Genomic DNA, 23,241 nt, shown 5'->3' with positions numbered 1-23,241 from the left:
TGATCAGGGATATTATAAAACATAAGCTGTATACACTACTACCATTAAAAAATTTGGGGTCAGAAAGATGTTTTCAAGGAAAACAATACATTTATTTGCAAGGATGCATAACAATGATCAAAAGTGACAATTAAGACTAACATTTTAATAAAACAACAACAACAAATGTTCTATTTATCAAAGAATCCTGAAAAAAAATGTATCATGGTTTCCACAAAACTAACAGGCAGCATAACTGTTTTCAACATTAATTACAAGGACCGTTTCTTGAACACCAAATAGCATAAAAGAATGATTTCTGAAGGATCATGACATAACCTTGAGACTACAACTGTGCATTGATATAGTGAGGAAGCCATTGAATTGATACAGTCCTTGGATACAGTTAAATCAATGTACAAAAGCAAAGCAATGAATAAGGAGCAAAGTTTCATTTTAATCATATATTAAATCAGTTACATTAGCATCCTTGAAGCACCTGGATTGTAGCAATTATAGTTTTTCTGCACTCAAGTGCGTACAATAATCCTTATTGTTGCAAACTGCACAATGCGCATAGAGTGAAACAGAAACATACATTCTACTGTAAAAACATTGATATCAAAATAACGGATTGCTCATCTTCACTCTTTTAGGTTAGATATAATAAATATTCTGGTACTAGCAAGCTCTGTTCAGCTGAAATATGCATCCTTTGAACTTTAAATGATGAGACTGTTAAAAAAGTCAAAACAAATGTTAATCTTGGCACATTACAAACTTATTTGTTTATTATTTTGCAATACACAGACTGGAATTTCTCCTAGCATCGGTGCCATAGGACAGACACATCAGTGTGGTCTTTGATCCACCTCATATAGCACATCAAAGCAGGGCTCAAATGAAAAGCTTTATTTGCCATCCCCACCTTGGCTCTTTCTAGCTCAGAGACAGTCAGAATGTATTCAATGCGCTCTCATCTCCACCACTTATCCACGGTGACACTTATCCTGAAACTGCATGCTATACATACAATAGAGGGTTTGTATGTAAAATTTAAGCAATTTTGTACAAAGAAAGTGAAAAGCGGATCTGTATGAATTATACTGTTTGTAGTTGGAGAAAATCTACATACAGTAGACGCACGGTTTGATGCAACATTCTTTCAATTTTACATTCAGTTTTTTCATATCACCTCAGTATTAGATACTGATACCTTAGTGTTATGCTAAACATTCAGCTCAGATTGAATTCTAAATTATATAATTGCACACATACTCTATGTACATATATAGTTGACATTTTACATTTATGCATTTGGCAGATGCTTTTATCCAAAGCGGCTTACATTGCATTCAAGGTATACATTTTTATCATTCCCTGGGAAAATCATCTTATGTTTGAGCTGTAGGCTCGACTGTTGAGATTTGTAGAATATCTGCAATTTTAAATAACTGTTTTATATTTTAATATATTTTATTGATTTATTCCTGTGATGGTAAAGCAGAATTTTAAGCATCATCACTCCAGTCTTTAGTGTCACATGATCGTTCAGAAATCTTTCTAAAATGCTGATTTGGTTTTCAAGAAAAAAATCTTATTATCATCAATGTTGACAATATACATACTACACACATACATACATATGCATATATAAGTGTGCATTATGAGTAATCTGTTTTATGTATTCAGCAGAAAAATCCGACAGTTATGTTTGCTCTTATGTGTGCGATGAAAACAACTGCCCCTACAAAACTTTTTTTTTAGCGTGTCACAGATATGCCTCGGGTTCCTGCCCTTTACCAATGTTTTTAGTCCAAGATTTCATTCTTGAAAGTCATCATGCCTGCTGTGTTAAACCCACTGTCCTCATTTCAATGCCCTGGTCTGTAGCCAACACTGGTCTCCCCCCCATCCCCCCCAGTCAACTCCATCCCCAATCACAATCTTATGAATGGCAGCCAATCAGAGCCTGCTCCCCTCTGCAAACTGCATCCTTGTCCAGCAGAGCAAGAAAGAAAGGATAGAGCTGGAGAGAGAGAGGGCTTTATGTGTAAGTGAGGGAGAGAGAGAGAGAGAGAAAGAGAGAGAGGCAGCTGGAGTCTCACACACAACTGTAGTCAGTCTTGGAATCTGAGCGCTGCCAAGAGGCGAGCATAGAAGCCAGCGTCGTACTTCCATGAGGATGACATGCTCTCAGAAGAGCACAGGAGGCTGTTTTGTTAAGGTAAGAGCCTTATGCTTTTTACTCTTCAGATAACACCAGCTAATCTAAATAGCATGGAAAAAGCATTGCAATTTTATTACTAGTTCCAAAATGTTGCCGTGGAACTGACAACAGTCGAAACTCGAATCTAAACCACAGTACTTTGGAATGCTTCCATCTCAATTGAATTACATTTTTCCATTTTAACAATCTCAACAACCTCATCATGGACTTGATTTTTAATGGAATAGATTTGAATAGCTTTTGCCCTCTGTCATAATGCCACAGATCTGCCATATAATCTTACATGTCATATGATCTTACATGAAATGCCAGTCATCTGCCCCTTTGATTTGTGCTCTGTCTATCCATCCATCTATCTAATATGTTTTCTAACCGATTTCATTTGTCATTGTAATTTGCTGTAATTAATTGGATTATATATTCAAGTGTTGAAAATGCTGTTTATACTTGTGTGTGTGTGTGTGTGTGTGTGTGTGTGTGTGTGTGTGTGTGTGTGTATATATATATATATATATATATATATATATATATAAACATACATTCATACATACATACATATATGGATATATAATTACATTTATTTATGTGCAGACAAAGCATGACATTCTTTAAACCAATGCACATATAGTTTAACTTTACCACCCACAGGAGTCATCACTGCAGCTAAAGTTTCTAAAAATCCTCCTCTATCCCTATGCGTTTAATCACCCCGTCACTTTTTACAAGGAGGTGTGCACAAGTGTTTAGAGGTCTGTGTGCGTATTTGATCCTTGACATAAAACATATCAATGTCAAGGCAGGGAAATTGCTTTCATGCACCACTGTCTCTGTTTGTGATCCTTAACCCAGGGTTTTAGCTATAGCGGTGCAGATTCTGGAGTATGTTGGCAAAGCTGGAACACTAAACCTGCATAAGCAGCGCTCTGTGTTTAAAGTGTTCGTGTAGGATGGAAAACCATGAGCGTTTTGCAGCTTTCATTTCAATTGTGTGTACCACTTGTGACTGTGGAAGTCAAATGTAAGACTATAGACAAATCACTCTGAGTGGAGTATCGCCAATAAGGATCGTTTCTTGTCTGTGTGTACATGTTATTACCTAAAAACGCCCTTGCACATTGACTATGTAAACCACTCTTGTTGTTAGACTTTAGCTTAGATCAGATTTTTCAGGTTTTGGTACTGCTGAACTCCAGCCAATATGCAAACTTTGATTTATACATCTGACGTGAACACATAATGGCATGACTGTTTCACACAAATTAAAGCGCACACTTCCTCTGAGCCAGTGTCACATGTATAATTGCCTTTCAACACAGAGATAAATCATGAGATAAAGCCCCACATGCTTCCACTCAGGGCATCTCTCTCTTTCTCTCTCCCTCCGTCTCCTGATATCATCTCCCTCTATTTCTTTCCGCCTCGAAATGCGAGGCAATTTGCCTCATAATGAGGTGAAAGATCCAACCAATGTATTTCTTTTCAGGGAGGTACTATAATAACATTTACACCCTGACCTGAGGAAGTGACCTATAAAAAGGCATTTTAGGAGTTCAAGGACTGTTCTTCTAGTCTGAATACATCTGAATTGTAGTGGGAATGTCATAACAGTTAAACCTCTAGCACTGTTAGTGAGCATTTCTAGTATCCGCAACTGTGTATTGAGCAGCCCTCCCTTCCTTTTTGCCCTTCTCTGACAACACACATCATTTTTTTAATCAGACAGGACCTCCGTCAGCTCCTGCTTTTGAATTCATTACATTCTCAGAGCCACACGAAATCAGAGAAAGTGTTCTGTCTAATAACTCAGAGTATTAATGATTGCCTTGAGTCTGTGAACCTGGCAGAATCAAAGCCGGTCCTCCAGGCAGGCTATCAACATGGTGCATATCTGATCTGTACCAAAGTTTCAAAACAAAGAAGACAGGGCATTAATATTGCAAGGGAGAGGCCAGCTGTGAGAGCCGTCCAGGATGAGGTATGGAGTGATGGGGAGATTCATACAGGGAAGAGAGGAGAGAAAAAGGTCTTGGGCTCCCCCAAGTGGAAACTGTTGCATCTGTGGCTTGTTGTCAGTGTCAAATGTTAAAGTACTGGATAAGAGTGCCTTCAGTCCCTGTAAATGTAAATATTTCTTACTAATGCTTAAATATATGCAGTTATGTAGGTGATTTAGGCTGCTGAACATATGGCAAGGACAGTCATGGGCATAAAAAATTGCATTAGATTTGCATATGAACTTGTATAGCACCAGAATTCAGGCAAAATGAAAAAAAAACAAGGTATTATGTGTCATTAGAGAGCCTAGATTTGGTTCCACAATAGCTTAGATACAAGGACTAAATGTACTTGACTCTGAGCTACGGGCATTAATGCTAATTAATAGGTGATATATGACACTGCCCGAGAGTGTATCTAATGCCCATCTTTCTCTTTCCCTGGCCAATTCACTGACCACGTATACCTTAAAATTCATGAGATGTCAAAGGCTGCTTATTATGCGGTGCACATCTAGGATTAATATTCTAATAAGGTTCATGGAAAGAGTTGAAATTATAACTGCAGCATTTAATCATAATAATAATCAAAGTGGATTACATGTTACAAAACAGAAATGGTTTTTATGCCAGCCGGGGGCAAGACTAACAAGGAAATACACAGCACTTTATTAAACGATATTAAACAGCCAAAAAGACATTTACACACACAGCCATAGCCTGATGTCATGCTGAATGATTAGTATAACGTATAGTTTTAAGCACTCTGCAAAAATGTTCAACTGGAAGCTATTTTATTGAAAATTCCTTTCATATTGACAGAAAATTAGTTGATCTGAAATTACAGTGCACAAAGACAAAGGAAGTTGGAATGTGATGAATGTTCTGAGATGGTGGAGGTCAGAAATGAAGTGGGCGCTCTGGAATACCTGCTTCTGATTGGTCAATCGAGGCATTCAGAGGATTGACATTTCCATTGCAACAGTCGGGTTCCAGAAGTAAAAAAAAATGCATTCATTTGCAATATGAATATTTATAATAGATTTTTTTAACAATTACTTGTTAAAAATTAATAAACCTTTAAAGACAGACCCAATGAGAGTTACAATGTTGTTAATCATTGACATATGCTTTTGTTAAAGCCATCACAGCCTGCATTATTTTAACTTATTTTTTCCAAATAATTATATTTAACAGTGCGATTCCTGGTTGAAAAATTACATTAATCACGATTCTGCAAAGAAATGTCCATCAATCAGAGATTTGCTACAAGCAAATCACATCTAAAGAACTCTTTAGCACCTGCCCACTCCCATGAGCACTAAAAATAATAATGTAATAGTCTCCTGCTCTCAAGTTACTTAAACATCTGTGTGTGTGTATGTATGTATGTATGTGTGTGTATGTGTGTGCGTGCGCGTGTGTGTATTTAGTGTTGACAATCGATAAAAAAATGTATCACACATTTTTCCTTATTAATCGCGATTAATCACAGCTAACATTATAGTCTTTTATATTCTAATACTTTCGCACTGAATCTCCAAAATAATGTAGAAACAACAAAGTAACATAAACAACATAAACTATTACATTTTTAATATTAAACAAAAAAATATTTAATGGCATCTTTTTACGAAGCACTATGAATGAAGGTGCACTGGGGTGGACTTATAATGTTAGTTGATTTTTACATAAAAAATTGTCATAATTTAGAAATAAAAGGCATTTTTCCTACCCTGATTTTAGTGCTCGGATTTGAACGGTCTGTTTGAAGGGGCGTGTCTGCTGTGAGACTTAAGTGTAAACGTCCATTGCTATGACTGGCTAACATCTTTGCATATGAAAAGCTGGAATGTGGAACTCTCTCAAAAACTTTTAGCACGCTTTTACTATTTAGGACGTTTTTACTATTGCAGCTCTTAGTCAAGAGCAGTGAGTGATTTTCTCTGTCTTTTGTTCTTCAATTAACATTAATGACATCAGCAGGTTTATTAGGCCTGACGCACATGACGTGGATCTGGCACATCCTATTTTCTCAAAACTCTTTTCGTTCATTTAACACTAACTAATTTAAGACACTATTTACAAGGATACTCAGCACAGTCTCCAAGACGCTTGAAGTAACCTACCTGAAAAACTATGTGCAAGTCAAGTGTACCAGAGACAAAAGCTTTTTTAACCACAAAGGGTGGTCACTAGTGATGTTCAGTTCTTAAATTAATCGTTCTTTTGAGCCGGTTTATAGGAAGTAACCGGTCATGTTCATTAATCTAACTGAATCAAGCTTTAGTTCTGGATTGATGACGCAAGACGCACAAGCTGAAGTAGCACATCCGACTCAAAAAGACCCGAATGAGCCGGTTCAACCAGAGGAATCTGATGAGCGAGTTGGCAATACTATGCAAGCTTGTGGCACGTAGGCTATGTTATTAAACAAAATTGTATTCAAACTTGCAAAAACCTTTCTAATTAGAGATGTAAATAAATTTTAATATAGTTTATTGTGCATTCAGATTATATTTTAAGTTAAGTAAAATCAAGGAATTTAAAAGACTGGTTTATATACTTTAGACATGTAGAACATATCCGTGTTTATGCATGTCTGTAATGTGTTCTGTAGGTGTGAAACTTTTACGAATCTTATCTAAGATGTAGGCTATTCAATGTTGGTCAGTCATATCAGACATAAAGGATCCACGAAAGAAACTGTGACCACAAACACCATTAACTTAAGTGAATGACAGGCAATAATCATCAATTTCTGTCAAGACCACTATCATCAAATAAGATTGACCATTAGCATAAAGTTTGGATTGGAGGTATATGGTTCTTTTCTGGGCGAGAACTCCCTGCGCATACATGCAGCCTAGCATGGATAAGAGCAGGGAGAGGAGCAAATAACCCCCCTTTGGGTAAACAGAACAGAACCAACAAAAATGTATTGCAGATATCATTAATGTCAATATTTTAATGTACAATATAATTCGAGACTTTAGTCTGATTCAAAGGGGAATCAGAATGCCAAATCCTGACTGGACGAGAGGAGGAGCTGGGGATGGAGGAGGGTAATTAGCTCCTGAGAAATGCTGTCGATGTTGATAATACTGAAGGAGTTTATATATGAATACAGTGATAGGCATCGTATTCCTATAGGTAGACGTGGATTAGCTGAGAGTCAGCTGATGCGAGCTTGACTAACGTGACTTGCCAGAACTACCGCTACGCTTGATATGCGTTCCACAAATTACGTTTTATTTGAATGTTTCAAAATGCATTGAAACATATGACTTTATTTGAATGTTTCATTGATATAACACGGCACTGAGTTGTTAGAAAAGAAATGTGTAGTAACATCATTGTTTAATGATATAAAGAACCGATCGGTTTTTGAACCAGTTCATTGAAACTAACTGTCCGAAAGAATCGGTTCACAGAAATGAATCTGACTTTACATCACTAGTGGTCATGTCACACCAAATATTGATTTGATTTAGTTAATAGAAGTTAAATTAATAAATAAAATCTATTTTTGACATTATTTTTGAAAGCATCCTCACTTTACAGCATTTTTGCACAAGTGCCTAAAACTTTTCACAGTACTAAAGCTTTTAGAATAGGCTTCTCCAAGCGTCTTGGAGACGTTGCCACAGTTCTTTTGGATTTAGTCAGTTTTTTCTGTTTCTTCATAAAATCCCAAAATGACTCGATGATAGAGAGATCATATCTCCGTGTGGATTATACCGGCTGTTGTCAGACTCCTTTTGTATACAAAAATCTTACTGGATTATTACAATTAATGGCAAAAAGAAGGTTTGGAAATGTAAACTGATATTCACTATTAACACACTAGCAAAAGGTATAAATAACTGGCTTAAAAAAATGTCGGAGGTAAAAATACTAATGTGCCTAAGACTTTTGCACAGTACTGTATATATACACAGTTGTAACAGAAATTATTCAAACCCCATTGCAAATTAGGTTTATTGGCAACATTTACAGACCTTCAGCTGTTTAAGCAACACATAAGCACATAAGCAACATCTTTAAATCAACAGTTTTATATTTCTCCATTTTTATTTTTGTTCACAGTGCTTGATGGGATTGTAGTTCTTTCTCTCGTAAAAGCCATTCAGTACATAGTCTTGTACCTTGGTCTTTTTGTCCGATTTTCAAAAAAACATTTTTGAAAAAAGTTTCCTATGTTGTGATTCACCTTGTTGGTTGGTTTTGGTTCATGCCATATAACTCTTTCACAAAGAGTTTTTTAAATATTTAGGGGGAAAAAACTTCACCTGTTATGACACATCATGTTTTCCCTCAAAATCTGGTCTCCATAGGAACCCAAGCGATCCCATTGGCTTAAAGAATTCTCTTCAGCGCCCGACTACTTAATACCTACAAAATACAGACTTCTCTCGTTAAACACAAATGCAACTGGCGCCATCTTGCCTCAGTAATCGATTGTAGGACTTTAGTATTAATGTTACTGTAATATTGTTGCTGTGTTTGTATTGCTGCTCAGCTGATAAACTCAAATCAGTATTTACTGTACACATATTTATTTATTTATTTATTTATTTTGGTGTGTAGCGTGTAACTTGACAGCTAAACTGAAGCCTGCTGGCCATGTTGAACACTGATGTGTATGCTTACAGCGGTTCAGAAAAGTAATAGCGGCGTTAAATATCTCTCGGGACAGACATTCAAACATTTAAGGACATTAAAACTCTGTTTGCCACATTTAAGGAGATGCTAGTGAAAAATGCACTCTAAAAGGTGAATAGGAGGTGAGTAATGTTTCACTTAATCCCAGTTAATTGAATGCATCTCACATCGGCTGTCATGCTTAAACACTCAGCCAGAAAGCTCAGGAATAAACATGGCAGGCCACTCTGCCAGCAGCAATCACTATTTGAGGCAGTGAGCAAGAGCTTTTAGGTCGTGTGACCAGCATTTGAATCCAACCCCAGTCATTCTGTGACATATAATCAAGGTCTGCTATTGATCCCGCTACGTACGTTGATTTCTTTTGGCTCTGATGTAGTTATAACACCCGTACTATAGTACTCCCCCTGGAAATCGATTTGGTTGTGGAACATATTAAGAGGACAAGGGAATTAAAAGATCCCATTGGAATAAGAATCAATTTGTGAATAAGGGTTGTTACTTCATTCACTTGCACTTTGTTGAATCATTGTTTGTGACTGCAGAAAAAAAAAAACCACATGAAATGCGAACGTTATCTCGATCAATAATGATGATGATGAGGGTCTCGACCGAATAACAGGAAAATAATTGGTCACTGTCACCATGAAAGATTGGGTGGTAAAATTTCCAATATGACATCATTTTTATTTTCCCATTAGCCTAATTGTTATTTTGGCATCTTTATTAACTCATGTCAATTTTTGATTTCATCATTTAATATTGTGCACGCAGGAATACGAGTTGCGATAGTCTTTTCTTCCCTTTTGTCACATATTTGAGTGAAATGGCTTCTCGAACAAGAAAAAAATGTAGAGCGGGAATTGATTTTGTCCATTGGAAATTGATTTGATTGTTGTGATTTGCTATTCTGCCCTACAAAGGCAAAAGACCTTAACTCATTAGAGTGTGGAACTGAGAAAAATTACTTTAAAGATTTGTAGTTGTCCCGCCAAATTAATTATAGGTAGGACACTGGAAATCTGGCAAATATATGTTTTAGTAATGAAAATGATATACATAAAAAAATCTTGACTTGACTTTTGACCACTATTTTAAAGTTACTGTACTCTGCCTTTGTATTGTCAGCAAAAAGTGAGAAGTCATGCCAAGGCAAAAGGCAGTAACTTCCACATTATCAATATTTGGTTGCTGATCACCATTAACAAAATCATTATAGTAACACCTGTATAAAATCTAGTGATCATGGCATTTATTTTGTATGATTTACAATTATTTATAGCCATCTACTTATTGCTATCCTGTGCTTTGAATGCATTCTGATGGCATTATTAATACATTTGACATGACAAAATACCTCCATAGATATATTAGTCCAGCGTTGGCTCGACCGTGTTTAGGGCAGTGCTGAAGGCGCCAGCGAAGTTTTGGCACTCTGCCAGCTACATGCATGTTTGCATGAGTGTTTCAACCAGGTCTGATACACGAACTAGGTGAGGCAGGGCTTTAGTTCTTTGTTGTATTCGTCTGCTATGGCATGTATAAAAAATTTCTGTCAACTCTGCATAATCCTTTGCGATCGATATCACACGTTTGTCGATGGAGCGGTTTCAGACCATACTAAATGTTCTGACCGCATTTGTGCAGGACTAAGTTCTGAGGACATCAGAAGTTAGAGGGACTGATGGCAGCTGTACAAAGTACACAGGCTACACCGTGATTTTAATTTTAATGGACAGTAAAACAAAGGCAGATAACCGTACAATCTGGTAGGTAGCATTATTTGATAGAACACCGGAACAGTAACTTCATCTTGATGCGCGGCTAAACAAAGGCAGAGTAGGCCTACCGTAATCCGTAACTCAATTTGAGCCTTCCAAAACAAAGCCATAGAGCGGTAACTGGTGTTACGGTGTTCTGCCTTGGTTTCTCATGGGCTTTTGGAAGTTACTGTTAAGACAACTCATTATTTTCTCGAAAAAACAACAGCATTGATTCAAAATACTCATCCACAGGATAAAGGAGGTCTTGAATGTTCCAAAAATATAAATAACTCATTTTCAACCAAAAACTTTTTGCCTTTGCACGGCAAAATTGCTGTGATCTCATGTGAGTAATAGGTTGTCCCGCCCTCTGGCCAGTACACAAGTCATCAGAGAAGAGATGTTGCTGCGAGAGGGAGAAGTTAGTTTGATAAAAGATTATGAGGGCACATGAACTTAAAAAAATAATGATGTGCAAGTGCATAGATAAATCATAATAAGTACTGCAATCTTCCATAAAAAATAAACATTGTCATCTTTGATTTCATGGCGACAACACAAGTTACGTCACAAAACTTTGTTCAGTGAAATACATTGACAACTTTCACAATGGGAATGCTTCTAATGTAGAAAAACACATTAGACAATATATTGAAGGTAATATACTAGTGAAGGTAACAGTGAGCCTTTGAATTGCAAAATTATTCAGTTTCAAAGCGCTCTAAGCTTCGCACACTTAAGACATCTGATGGTTCAACTCATATGAATGCAACGAATGCGAGTGAAATTACATGTTCTGCAAAACAATTGCAAGTGTCTTCATTCATTTTTAACCTAAAAATGTAATCTAATAACAGTAAATACCATTAAATATGAATTATCTATATTTAGGATTGGGTATTGTTTGAATTTTAGCGATTCCAATTCTGAATCTGCAAATCGATTCTGATTCAATCCGAAGTCAAACATTTAGATATCAAACATTTATTCAATAAAAGTCAAATGTAAAATACCACAGCAGAGTTTTCTTTTTATAAATAAAATATAGATTAATGATCAGTGAGTGATTTTTTTCTCTCTTTCGCATCTTGTTGCGCTTGAATGATTTAAACCCATTAAAATGTGCACACAGGAATCAATAGGCGGAGTCGAAATTCGAATATTATAACAAGTATCTGATTCCAGAATGGGAATAAATTTTCTATTCCCAACCCATATCTACAGTATATTGTAATATATGTTGTCTATTATTTTTGTTTATCCATTTTCAGTTAACCCATGATAACAGTCTGTCCTGTCCTGTCCTGTCCTTAACCCAGACCTGGTGCAGAATGCCATTTTAGCCATGTTTACCAATGCAAGCATTTTTGTTAATTGCACGGGCGTGTTATACTGTATGCAACGTTTTGTGTGAGGCGACGTGTTTGATCTTCTGTGAATAGAATATTGCATGAAGGCCCTGTGGGATACACTCCGCAAACAACAAAAGGATTACAGTAGAAGAAACGGGTGTTGCATCTTGACAAGGGCTGCAGTGACCTCCAACACACTGTATGTAACTTTTTTGCTTTGATTATTTTTTATAGGGAATCAAAGGAGGATCAAAGGCGATTCTACAATGTCAGGGTTGCTGATGTTGCCATTTACATCACTTTCAATTCAGCACTGCCCACCCTACTTAGCTTATTCATAAGGAGTTGCTGTCATCGTGACGATCGATTGGCTGCAATGATGATGAATCACTTATTTTGGCTGCTTCCACTGGTCTTTCCGCACCTGAGCTCTCCAGTCATATTGCTAGAGAGGAATGATGGGAATCTCTTTCACAACTGGAACCATCTGATGGAAGGAGATAAAATTGTGCTGCACAGATCCAAAAGAGACTGGATGTGGAGGCAGTTCTTCCTGTCGGAGGAATACACAGGAAGTAACTATCAGTATGTCGGCAAGGTGAGAGTCCATGATGACACAAGCTCAGTACAAACGAGCCTCCTTGGCTAGCAAAACTGGGCTTGGAGGAGATGCAAATGCCTGATTTTTGCATTCCGATTTCGTTTTCCTGAGCTTTATATGGTTTGACACTGGATTTGAACACGTTCATGTGTGGCAGGCACTTCGGAAAAATTGATGCCATCATCAAAGAACATAAAGTAGCACAAATATGAATTACACACTCACTGAGGCATGAATATTCACATCCCAGAGAGACAGAAAGCGAATAAGAGTGGGAGAGAGTCGTTTCGAGACAGAATACTTTGTACCAGGGTTTAGTTTTTACCGCTTTCATTTCCAGGACAAAGTGGCTCCGCTGAGACCTGACAGGAATCAACAATTATGGGCTATTTCACTCACTCTTTTTCATTCACCCCATTGACTTCCAACCCATCTGCAGTGGCTGTGTGAAGGAAGGGACTGCAATTCATCAAGTCACAGTTCAGAGGCATGCTATATTTATGCCATTGCCACATTAAACATGAAAGAGGAGTCCATACTGACATTCAGCTGCACAGCCCCTGTTATTAAAACACTGACTGGGTTGTATATACGTACAAACTTTGGAGGACATGTATAGAATAGACTATGACAAATATTTTATTCTTGTTTAGCACATAGGCTACTAATAATGCTACCATAAAAGAGTACATTTGCATAACGTAGTCAAAAGGTTAGCTGTGCACATGTACACAGTTGGAACCTGTCTACTAAACTTTGGGCAAGTTAACTTGGATTAAGTGGACTTGATATGGTAATTACTGTATTTGGCTAGTGCAAGTAGACAAGTGAGATCTGAATCAGTGGGAGTGTATAAAATCAATCTGCACTGAGAACAAGTGTGCATTGATATCTCTTTCCAGACAGTCATTGCAGTGTAAAGGAGTCAAGAGTCCAATGTTTGTATTCAGGTTGCCCACATCACATGCATTAAGTAGCCTATAATACTGAATTTAGGTTACGATTCGATCAGGTAAAGGCAGTCACGATTCGATTCCAGAACGATTAATAGGCCTACGTTTGTTTCCTATTGAGTAATTTGCCGTTAAAATGCAAAATAAATAATATTTAATAATATCAAATAAATATTTTGTAAAAACCGAGTTCTGACTGCATTCAGGTGACTGAAGTCGTTTGGTTCGCAACACGCAATGTCACTCACCTGTGCACTAGTGACTTCGAATTCCGTTGTAATGTAACGTTACGTGCAGCATCACAGATTATTGACACCCTTTCTTTCGGAAAGATGGCATTGCGGTGCGGTCTCACTGAAATAGAATCGACTCACATCGAGTCTCACTCTTTCGAATCAGAACCCAGAAGCTTCAATCGCATGCTGAGGACATCTGGTGGTAAATGCAACATGTTTGAAATAAGTGCACTGTCTGCAACATACATAAATTGAGGGGTAGGCTAGTAGTGTAGTGAACACTGTTTAGTGACTCTCCGGATCAGAACAGCTTTTATGTTAAGGCAAATAAAAAGCTGCTTTTGTAACATTTCGCTTCGTGGTGTTTTCCTATGTAATATCAGTTAGTGCGGATTATATAAAGTGTTTGTTATGAGATCCTGCTGACGCGCTGAGTGTGTTTGAGGGGTCAGCGGGTGGAATCAGACCATTGGCTCTTTCTAAAAACAGACTTTAGAGCCCAGGATAAATGCATTAAATGGCCATGACTCTGGCCAGATGCTGGACTGCACTCATAAAGGCATGAAACAATTGCTTATTTGATTTTTTTTTTTTTTATTCACTGAAGCCTGTTGGAACCCATAGTCTCATCCCACAGGTTAAAATTGAATTAAGCATCAGGCGGTGACAGTTGAACAGCTTTAGGGCAAATCAACCCATTTAAGGGAAACTAAATGATGTATCAGGGTTATTTTTCAATAAGGGGAACTTTTCTGTCCCCTTGTAAGACTTAAAAAAAGAAATGCCTTCAATGACTTTTACCTAATATTTGAGTGTTGACATTAAAATGTTCTATTTTAGGCTATAAAAAGCGCCCCCCATTATAGAATCAATTCACTGCTTGCTAACTTCTTGATCCAAGTCCAAGAGTTTTGTAGTTTTTTTCTTAAATAAAGTGTCATTATTATCACGTCATTTCAAGTCAAATATCCTAAAGCAAAATATTACCGGTATTTAAAAAAAAATGGCAAAAAAAATGTTGACTGACTACAAAGCGTTATTGATTTGTTTTCTAACAAGTTACCAACAACAATCAATTTGAATGTTATACTATATAGAGGACAGTGATGAGATCCACTTTAAATGGTAAGATGACAGTGTGGGCAAAGATGGAAATAATTACAATTCACTACTAAAATGAAAAAATCATGGAAATCATTCATGTACTAAAAGGCCTAACAATTCATATTTTTAGAATTGCAAATGGAAATGCAATAAAAACACAGTGGTAAAATCGGACTAAAAGCTTCATTAGTATTTAATGGAATATGTTCTGAAGACTTGTACTTTTAAGACTCTTTCTTAAAGATGTCTGTGGCTTTTATGAGTTTCTATTGTCCCTAGAGAGCTTTCCCTTTAAAAGATTCTTCTTCTAAGCTGCTAACCATGATCGAAAACAAGACTAGCTGAAGTTCACTGGTTAATAAAACATGGCAGCATATCATATTAACATTTTGCTGAAGGAAGGACTTTTATGCTACTCTACTAGTGATTAGAATGTTTGATTTAAAAAATATCCACAAATTATGTGGCAAATTTCAAATCTGTGCATTGCGACATGGTTAAGTCACTGTCTGCTTTCTGTCCATGCAGCTTCGCTCAGACAAAGACGTAGGGGATGGAACTGCCAGATATGTTCTCTCCGGGGAAGGAGCAGGCACAGTATTTCGTATCGATGAGAAGTCTGGGGATTTACATGCTACTCAGAGACTGGACAGAGAGGAAAAGGCCTCTTACACACTGCAGGCCCAGGCTTTCAACAAGATCACGGGCCTCCCCCTGGAGCCTGCCACTGAATTCATTGTCAAGATACATGACATCAATGACAATGAGCCCAAATTCACCAGGGCTGTCTACTCTGCCAGTGTACCTGAAATGTCAGACGTCGGTGAGTGAATGAAAATTACTTTTTCTCCCGTTGTTGTTATTTGAAGTACATTTACTGTCATGCTGGAATACTGCACCAGTGTGTGATATTCCTGTCACTGCAGTGTTTTTAAGGTCAAGGATGGCACACTGCTATTGGTTGGAGTTTTTGAAGCATGTATTGTTATGGAGTGTGGCATTTAAACAAGTGAGCTGGACTTTCAAAATGTTTTGCTTGGCTTTGATTTAAGTCTTTATCACATTAACCCACAGTTACTCAACATTTTGTTTATTAATTATATTATTTTATATTTTATTTTATTTTAATTACATTTTGTGTGCCCCTGTATTTAAAAATGAAAAGACATACTGTTAAGTACTGACATTTTCTATTTATTACTTGGTGTTTGTTGCACATAAGTAAATACAAATATGTATAGCAAATTAAACTAGTGCCATGGTTCTGTTAATAATCAGAAATAACCATATTACCTGAAAGTAGCAGTTTTCTAGGAATGTACAGTTAATAATATGTACTGTAGGTAGTCAAATGCAAATATATGTAATCACTAAAAGCAGTGCCCGCAAGGATCTGCCTCTCTTGAGTCCTGATGTAGTGTCTAATGGAAGAGATCTTATCACATTTTCTATTTACATCTAATTCCCATTCGCACATCATCTATCACCACTGTCTCACACAATCAGTGGCTCTGTAGTGACACTGCACCATACATATTCACAGCGCATGAATATTCAGGAGATTCATGCTGTTTCTCAGTAATATCATAATAACCTCTGGTTATCCCGTTTCCAATCAAGTCAGTCCTCAAGCAGTCTGTTTGGTATCGTCTCCCCAAAGAAAATCTAATGATGTTCTTCCCTCTCTCATTTTCAGCTGGAATCTAATATAAGGGACTGTACATCGTATTTATGAAATTATTGCCCTCAATCAAAGTGAAAGTGTCATCATATTATGAAGCACTCATTACCCTCTGACACACACCCCTAGGACAAAACCAATTCAATATGTATTTTCTAATATAAGGAATGGTTGTAAATCTAGGTTAGAGGCACTGTAGCCTTTGAACCATAATGAATGCTAATAATTCAGTTCTGAAAACAAAACAATGACCCAACTATTTCTTTTCTTTTCTTGACTGTACCCTTTTTTTGAGAGCTTGGTTCTTCACATTTGAGAAATTTAATATTATGCAAATATATTGCCAAACACACAACCCTTCCTCCCCAAAAAGTATTATATAGGCTCTAATCGGTTAAATCGTAATACTAATTAATTGTATCTTCTCCACTGCTACCCAAATTAATATTGTATTGCTGAGAGGTTGGTCTTTCATAGTTCTACAGACCCAGTTATGTTCTCAGTTATGCTTAATTTAAATATTAACTTATCAGATGCTTGTTAATTCCTTAATTTAAATAAATATTGGCAAGCAGTATGATGATGCAAATATTAGAGTTCATACTGTAGTTACTTATTTCTGATTGCAGATTTTGGTATTTTGGCAAATCTGAGGACATTTTACAACATTGTTGAAGTTTTTTTTTTTTTTTTTTTTTTGGTATCAGCATAAAAGAGAAGCAGGGCACTTATTTAAACATCTGCAAATCTCCATTTGCTCTCATCTCCATTCTCAAAACTCATTTATGTTTTTTCTTATAAATTTATTTATAGGTACTTTTGTAATAGAAGTCAATGCCACTGATGCAGATGATGCCACATACGGGAACAGTGCTAAACTCGTGTACAGCATTCTACAAGGGCAGCCCTACTTCTCTGTGGATCCTGAGACAGGTGGGTCCTCCAAACATTTTGTTGAAAACATATTCTCTGCTGACATACTACTATGATATATGCCTGAGGCCATTTGACAAGGTAAGGCAGGGATGCTACTTTTTATGTGGAATGTCTGAAGCATGAAGATCACACACTGCTGTGCCTGGTTAAGATCCAGCTAGAATATTTGCTTTACACAAAATAGAATAAATCTTTGAAATGGAACAAATTACTAAGGCTTGTATTATTGCTTTTGCTGAGAAGAATGCAAGTTAAGCTTGATAAATGTAGCAATATAAAGGTTACGGATGCAAAATATTAAGATTAAGGCATAATCGCAAGCCCAAGCAGGGACAGAAAATACTGGCCCTTTAAAAAAAAAGTAGCGCTATAAATCAAATAAATTAAAAAATATAAATTATTATATAAAATGAAAAATGGAAGTATAAAATTCTTTTTAGTATGCAATAAGTTCCCTGGGACTGAAAAAAAAGCTGTCCTGTATTAAACTGTGAAAAATTTGTAGATAAATGAATAAACATTTTCTTAGAACGAAAAGGCAGAATCAGAAAATAAGAATACATTTAAAATTGTGTGTGTGTGTGTGTATGTGTGTGTGTGTGTGTGTGTGTGTGTGTGTGTGTGTGTAGCCATTAGGCTACTCCAGTCTTTAGTGTCATTTACACTAAAGACAGTATAGTGTCATGTATTTACTGTCACTTTTGACCAATTTATTGTACATTTTACATTTACACTGTGTTATTGATATGTTGTTTTATGATTGATGGTTAATCAGTGTTTTCTGTGCAGGAATTGTCAGAATAGCCCTTTCCAGTATGGATCGGGAAGTGCGGAAGGAGTACCAGGTGGTTATTCAAGCCAAAGACATGGCAGGACAGATGGGTGGTCTGTCAGGAACCACCACGGTCAACGTTACCCTTACAGATGTTAATGACAGCCCGCCACGTTTTGCTTACAGTAAGATGTCACTAATTCATAAGTGCTTTTAAAGTCAAAGTGAATTGCAACCCATGGTGCTATTGGTTATTAGTTAGTTATTAAAAGTTAATTAAAATATAATGAGGATATTTTTTGACTGAAGATTAACATTAACAGAACCAAATGCATTAAGTAATCAAATAGGGTCAATGTTAAAAGCCATAAAAGCCTTAGAATTAAGACTAAAATGGGCAAAAAAATAAAAATACTGCATATGGTTGAAATAAATGTAACCTCTTTTCTTTTTCGAGGTTCTTACCACCTAAGCACTTATGAGTCGGCAGAAATCGGATCAACTGTGGGCAGAATAAAAGCCAATGATGGTGACGAGGGAGAAAATGCTGAAATGAAATACAGAATTGTAGAAGGAGACAAAGAATATCTAGATATAATTACAGATGAGATATCCCAAGAGGGTGTTATCGTTGTCAAAAAGGTAAAAACCTGTATCATTATTTACAGTATGAATAGTATATGATGTATAACGCAGTGAATATATGTACAGCCACTCTTTTTGATCTTCATCCAGAAACTGGATTATGAAAGCAAGCGTGTGTACACTGTGAAAGTGGAGGTGACTAATACACACCAGGACCCCAACTTCCTTCATCTGGGCCCATTCTCTGACACAGCTATCATCAAGGTCACAGCCAAAGATGTGGATGAGCCTCCTATCTTCAGCAGGCCTCAGTATGTCTTTGAGGTTAATGAGGACACACCAAGAGGAACAGCAATTGGAACTATTACAGCCTGGGACCCCGATGCCACAGATTACCCAATTCAGTGAGCACTTGAAATATTTAATAATTCAACACTAACTGCAGGGAATTCACCAATGTGGTTTGCACCTGCTGGCAGTATTTTATTTGCACACACTGTCTGCACAGCACCTGAATCATTAAATTAATTATGCAAATCAGATAACGACACAAACACGCCCCCAAAAAATCTGTTGAATGCAATTTGCATGCTGCAATTCTCAGTTTTGCATGCTGATTCTGCTCTAGGCTGTAGAAGGTACAGCAGATTACCGGGATCTGACATACTTTAACTGACATTAAATTGCTCCAGCGCCTGAATTGAGTCTTTAAAATAACACAAATGCACTTGACTGCAAAACTGCAAAAAAATATAAAAAAAATATGGACATATGCCCAGTTTATGCTCTTCTTCTTCATTTGATTATCATTTGATGAATTACTGCTGCCATGATGTCAAGAAAATGTACACAAACCAACCAATAGTGCTGACTTTTGGTGTATAATGCACAATCTGTTTTAAAGGGTAACTAAACCCTAAATCAACTTTTTTTAGTGAATGATCTGTAAGAATGGGGCTTTATTAGTGCTGTTCATTGAATCAAGTAATTTTTTTGACATTTGTGTTTAAAGTATTTTAATTTTACTAAATATGGTGTAAAAACGTCTGAGTGCTGCCCTCTTCAGGTTGAACAGTGGCTACTGCAGTTGAATTTTCCTATTGGAAGTTGTGGTACACTCTGATGTCAGAGGGTACCAGCTAACCACGCCCTTGCCTGCAGAGAGATACGTCTCAGATGCACGCCCCCTCTCCACTGGGCTCTGCCTACTTTTCCAGCATTTTTCAAATATTGCCAGTGGGTGGAGTCAGGCCCTGCCAATGGGTTTAGTTACTCTTTAAGTCTAATCTACATAGAAAAATTTGTGTGCAGTGAAACGAATGACATTTTAAAAACACATGCCACAGTACTATATATGCAGATAGCGCATAGTGAAACTGGATTGTGGGTGGCTAGCAAATGAGATGCAGGTTTTTGCACTGAAATATAATGCAAAAATGGGGTGTAAACTGGTGAATTTGCTCCAGTGAGTTTAATTTAGTTTATAGCACAGTATAGTGTTGGAGCAGTGCCCACTGGTGGTTCTAAATTTCATACTTTAAAAAGGTTACAATAAAAAAGAAAAATCACATTGTGAGATGCAAAGTTACAATTGTTCATGGAAATCAACATAGTCACAGAGTTCATTTCCTGGCAGCTGGCTGATCCAATTTATAACAACTGCTATGCAATGACACCCCTTCTTCAGACTTCAGGGAATGTCAGTGACTTTTCAACTTATTTTTATTTATTTCTTAAACTCGCCCATAGATATGCAGTAGATCACCACACAGACCCAGAGAGACTCTACCACATCGACCCCAAGAATGGATCCATCACAATTCTTAAGTCTCTTGACAGGGAAGTGTCAAAGTGGCACAACATCTCAGTCCTGGCCAGTGAGATGAGTAAGTAAATACATGCATAAAGAAATAGCGTTGCCTGGTGACATATCACATATGATGTGTTACCGGGCTATTTATTTAAACCTAAATAAGTATGAAAATGAAAATATCTTTCCTGGCTATTTTTACACTGTGTTACTCTCATCAGATAACCCTCATCAAAGAAGCCGTGTTCCTGTCTTGATAAAGGTTTTGGATGTGAATGACAATGCGCCAGAGTTTGCCATGATTTATGAGACATTTGTGTGTGAGAATGTCAAAGCTGGGCAGGTAGGTACAATTTATATATGCTTTTGACTGTGTGACCATGAAATGGAATTATTCAATTATTAAAATGGTTGTAAACAGAACATATTATTCTGCATATTCAAAAACATGTCTTCCATTTCAGCTCATACAGACTATCAGTGCCATCGACACAGACGAACCGCTTGTGGGTCACAAATTTGTATTCAGCTTGAGTTTGATTAATCCAAACTTCACCATCTTTGATAATGAAGGTGAATAAATCTTTCCTTTGACGAATAAATCTTGAAGCTTATGGAAAACGCATATCTTTAATCTTTTTTTCTATTTTGGTACTAACAAAAACAGCTTTATTTTTCCTGTTGTTTGACTCAGCATGAGATAATATCTCCAGCTCTGACTGTTTGAATGTTCTCTTAACCCCCACCTCTCCCAAAGATAACACAGCCAGAATCCTGACCAGAAGAAGTGGATTTAACAGGCGTGAAATGAGTGTCTACTATCTGCCAGTAGTTATCTCCGACAGCGACTACCCCATCCAGAGCAGCACCAGCACTTTGACCATTCGTGTGTGCAGCTGTGACGCCACCGGCAACATGCGTTCCTGCAGTGTTGATGCGTTGCTGCTCTCTGCTGGCCTCAGCACTGGGGCGCTAGTGGCGATACTTCTCTGCATCCTTATCCTTCTTAGTGAGTTTTCACCCACTGTGTTACTAGCTAGCAAGTGGTACTGTATCCTTCTATACCTCTGCACTTTACTCACGATTTATCTCAACAAGGGAACAGGAGAGCTGTCAGTCAATAAATGGGAAAACAAAGTAACTTTAAAAGTAAATGCAAAGTAAAAAAGTAAAGTAATTACTTTACTCGTTATTAAAACAGTAATCTGATTATGAAAGTCACATTACTTGTCTTGCATTACCCCCCAACACTGGTAACCGAAGTAGTGACAGATCTTTTTTCTGTATTGTGACATACATCTGAGTGTTGATTGGCTGTTGATTGGATAAAGGCCGATTGAATGTGAGCTTGCAGTCGATTGAGCTTGCTGGGTTTAAACATACTACATGATTGGAAAATTCCTGCATGCGACACCAGAGAAAAGTCTGTAATTTCTCCAGACAATCCAGTTATGACGAAAAAAAAAAAAAAAAACATATGCATGGATGAATCGTTAAGATAACATGCATTTAGAAAAAAAAAAAGATTTTAATTTCATGCCAGCTTTAACAATGATGATACTGACCAAGTTCCCATCTGTTCACTCTTTTCCAGTGATTGTGGTGCTGTTCTCAGCTTTAAAGAAGCAGAGGAGGAAGGAACCGCTGATCATCTCCAAAGAAGACGTCAGGGATAACGTAGTCAGCTATAACGACGAGGGAGGCGGCGAGGAGGACACGCAAGCCTTTGACATCGGCACACTGCGCCACCCGGAGGTGATCGAAAGCAACAAGCTGCGGCGCGACATCATCCCTGAGATGCTGTTTCCCTATCACAGACCTTCACCCATGAAGGAGTGTGCGGATGTTAGAGACTTCATTATTAGCAGACTGCAAGACAACGACACAGACCCTTTCGCACCTCCCTATGACTCTCTCGCCACTTATGCTTATGAGGGCAATGGATCAATCGCTGAGTCACTGAGCTCTCTGGAGTCCTCTGTGACTGAGGGAGACCATGAATATGATTACCTCTCTAACTGGGGGCCGCAGTTTAAAAAACTTGCTGACATGTACATTGGAAAGGATACGGGAGTTGCCAACTAGACTGCCATTCAATGACATTCATATTCTCTGTATGTACGCTTGGATCGCACTCTGGGCTGTGAGGCATAACTTGAAAGAAGAACAAAAAAGGATACTTCACACATGAAGTCTTTTTTCTTTTGTTTTCTACCAACACAAGTGGAATTTCACTTTTATGATGGATATTTTTTTTTTTTTTTGTGGACAGTGTTGTGGTAAGATGATTTTGTGTTAATAAGAGAAGTGATGGTGATTTTTGTTTTTTGTTCACGTGCAGATAAAAAAAAAAAACTTGACAGAGGAGCAAAATGAATGAATGAGTTTGTGACTTTAAAAACATGGACAGTGACAAGACTGCCTTCGTCTCATGAGAGATTGTAAAGTACTCTTCCCTGTTCCTCTACGGCCCTGTCCCAAATGGAACCCTATGCCCTTGCGATGTCGTAAGTCACACTTTCATGACGTAATGCCACCTTGACTGTTGGGTAAACGTCTTGCTTTAGTGCGGCTTCGGCA

General features: G+C 37.3%; 1 protein-coding gene across 1 annotated transcript; it reads left to right on the top strand.

Moving 5' to 3' along the window:
• Positions 1–12,359: 12,359 nt before the first annotated feature.
• Positions 12,360–23,004, top strand: cdh10a (cadherin 10, type 2a (T2-cadherin); the record flags this gene model as incomplete). The annotated part of the gene is made up of 11 exons (XM_081373713.1): positions 12,360–12,581; positions 15,406–15,700; positions 17,372–17,491; positions 18,284–18,451; positions 18,724–18,908; positions 19,002–19,255; positions 20,601–20,737; positions 20,883–21,004; positions 21,126–21,234; positions 21,419–21,670; positions 22,256–23,004. 11 exons carry the CDS (start codon positions 12,360–12,362, stop codon positions 22,744–22,746), a joined length of 2,355 nt encoding a protein of 784 aa, XP_081229839.1. The 3' UTR covers positions 22,747–23,004.
• Between the last annotated feature and the right edge of the window lie 237 nt (positions 23,005–23,241).

The sequence above is a fragment of the Scardinius erythrophthalmus genome (genome assembly GCF_964197995.2).
Source record: "Scardinius erythrophthalmus genome assembly, chromosome: 9".
NCBI classification, from domain to species: Eukaryota; Metazoa; Chordata; class Actinopteri; order Cypriniformes; family Leuciscidae; genus Scardinius; species Scardinius erythrophthalmus.
The sequence above is the reverse complement of the archived record's forward strand: the minus strand, read 5'-3'. Positions and strand labels throughout refer to the sequence as shown.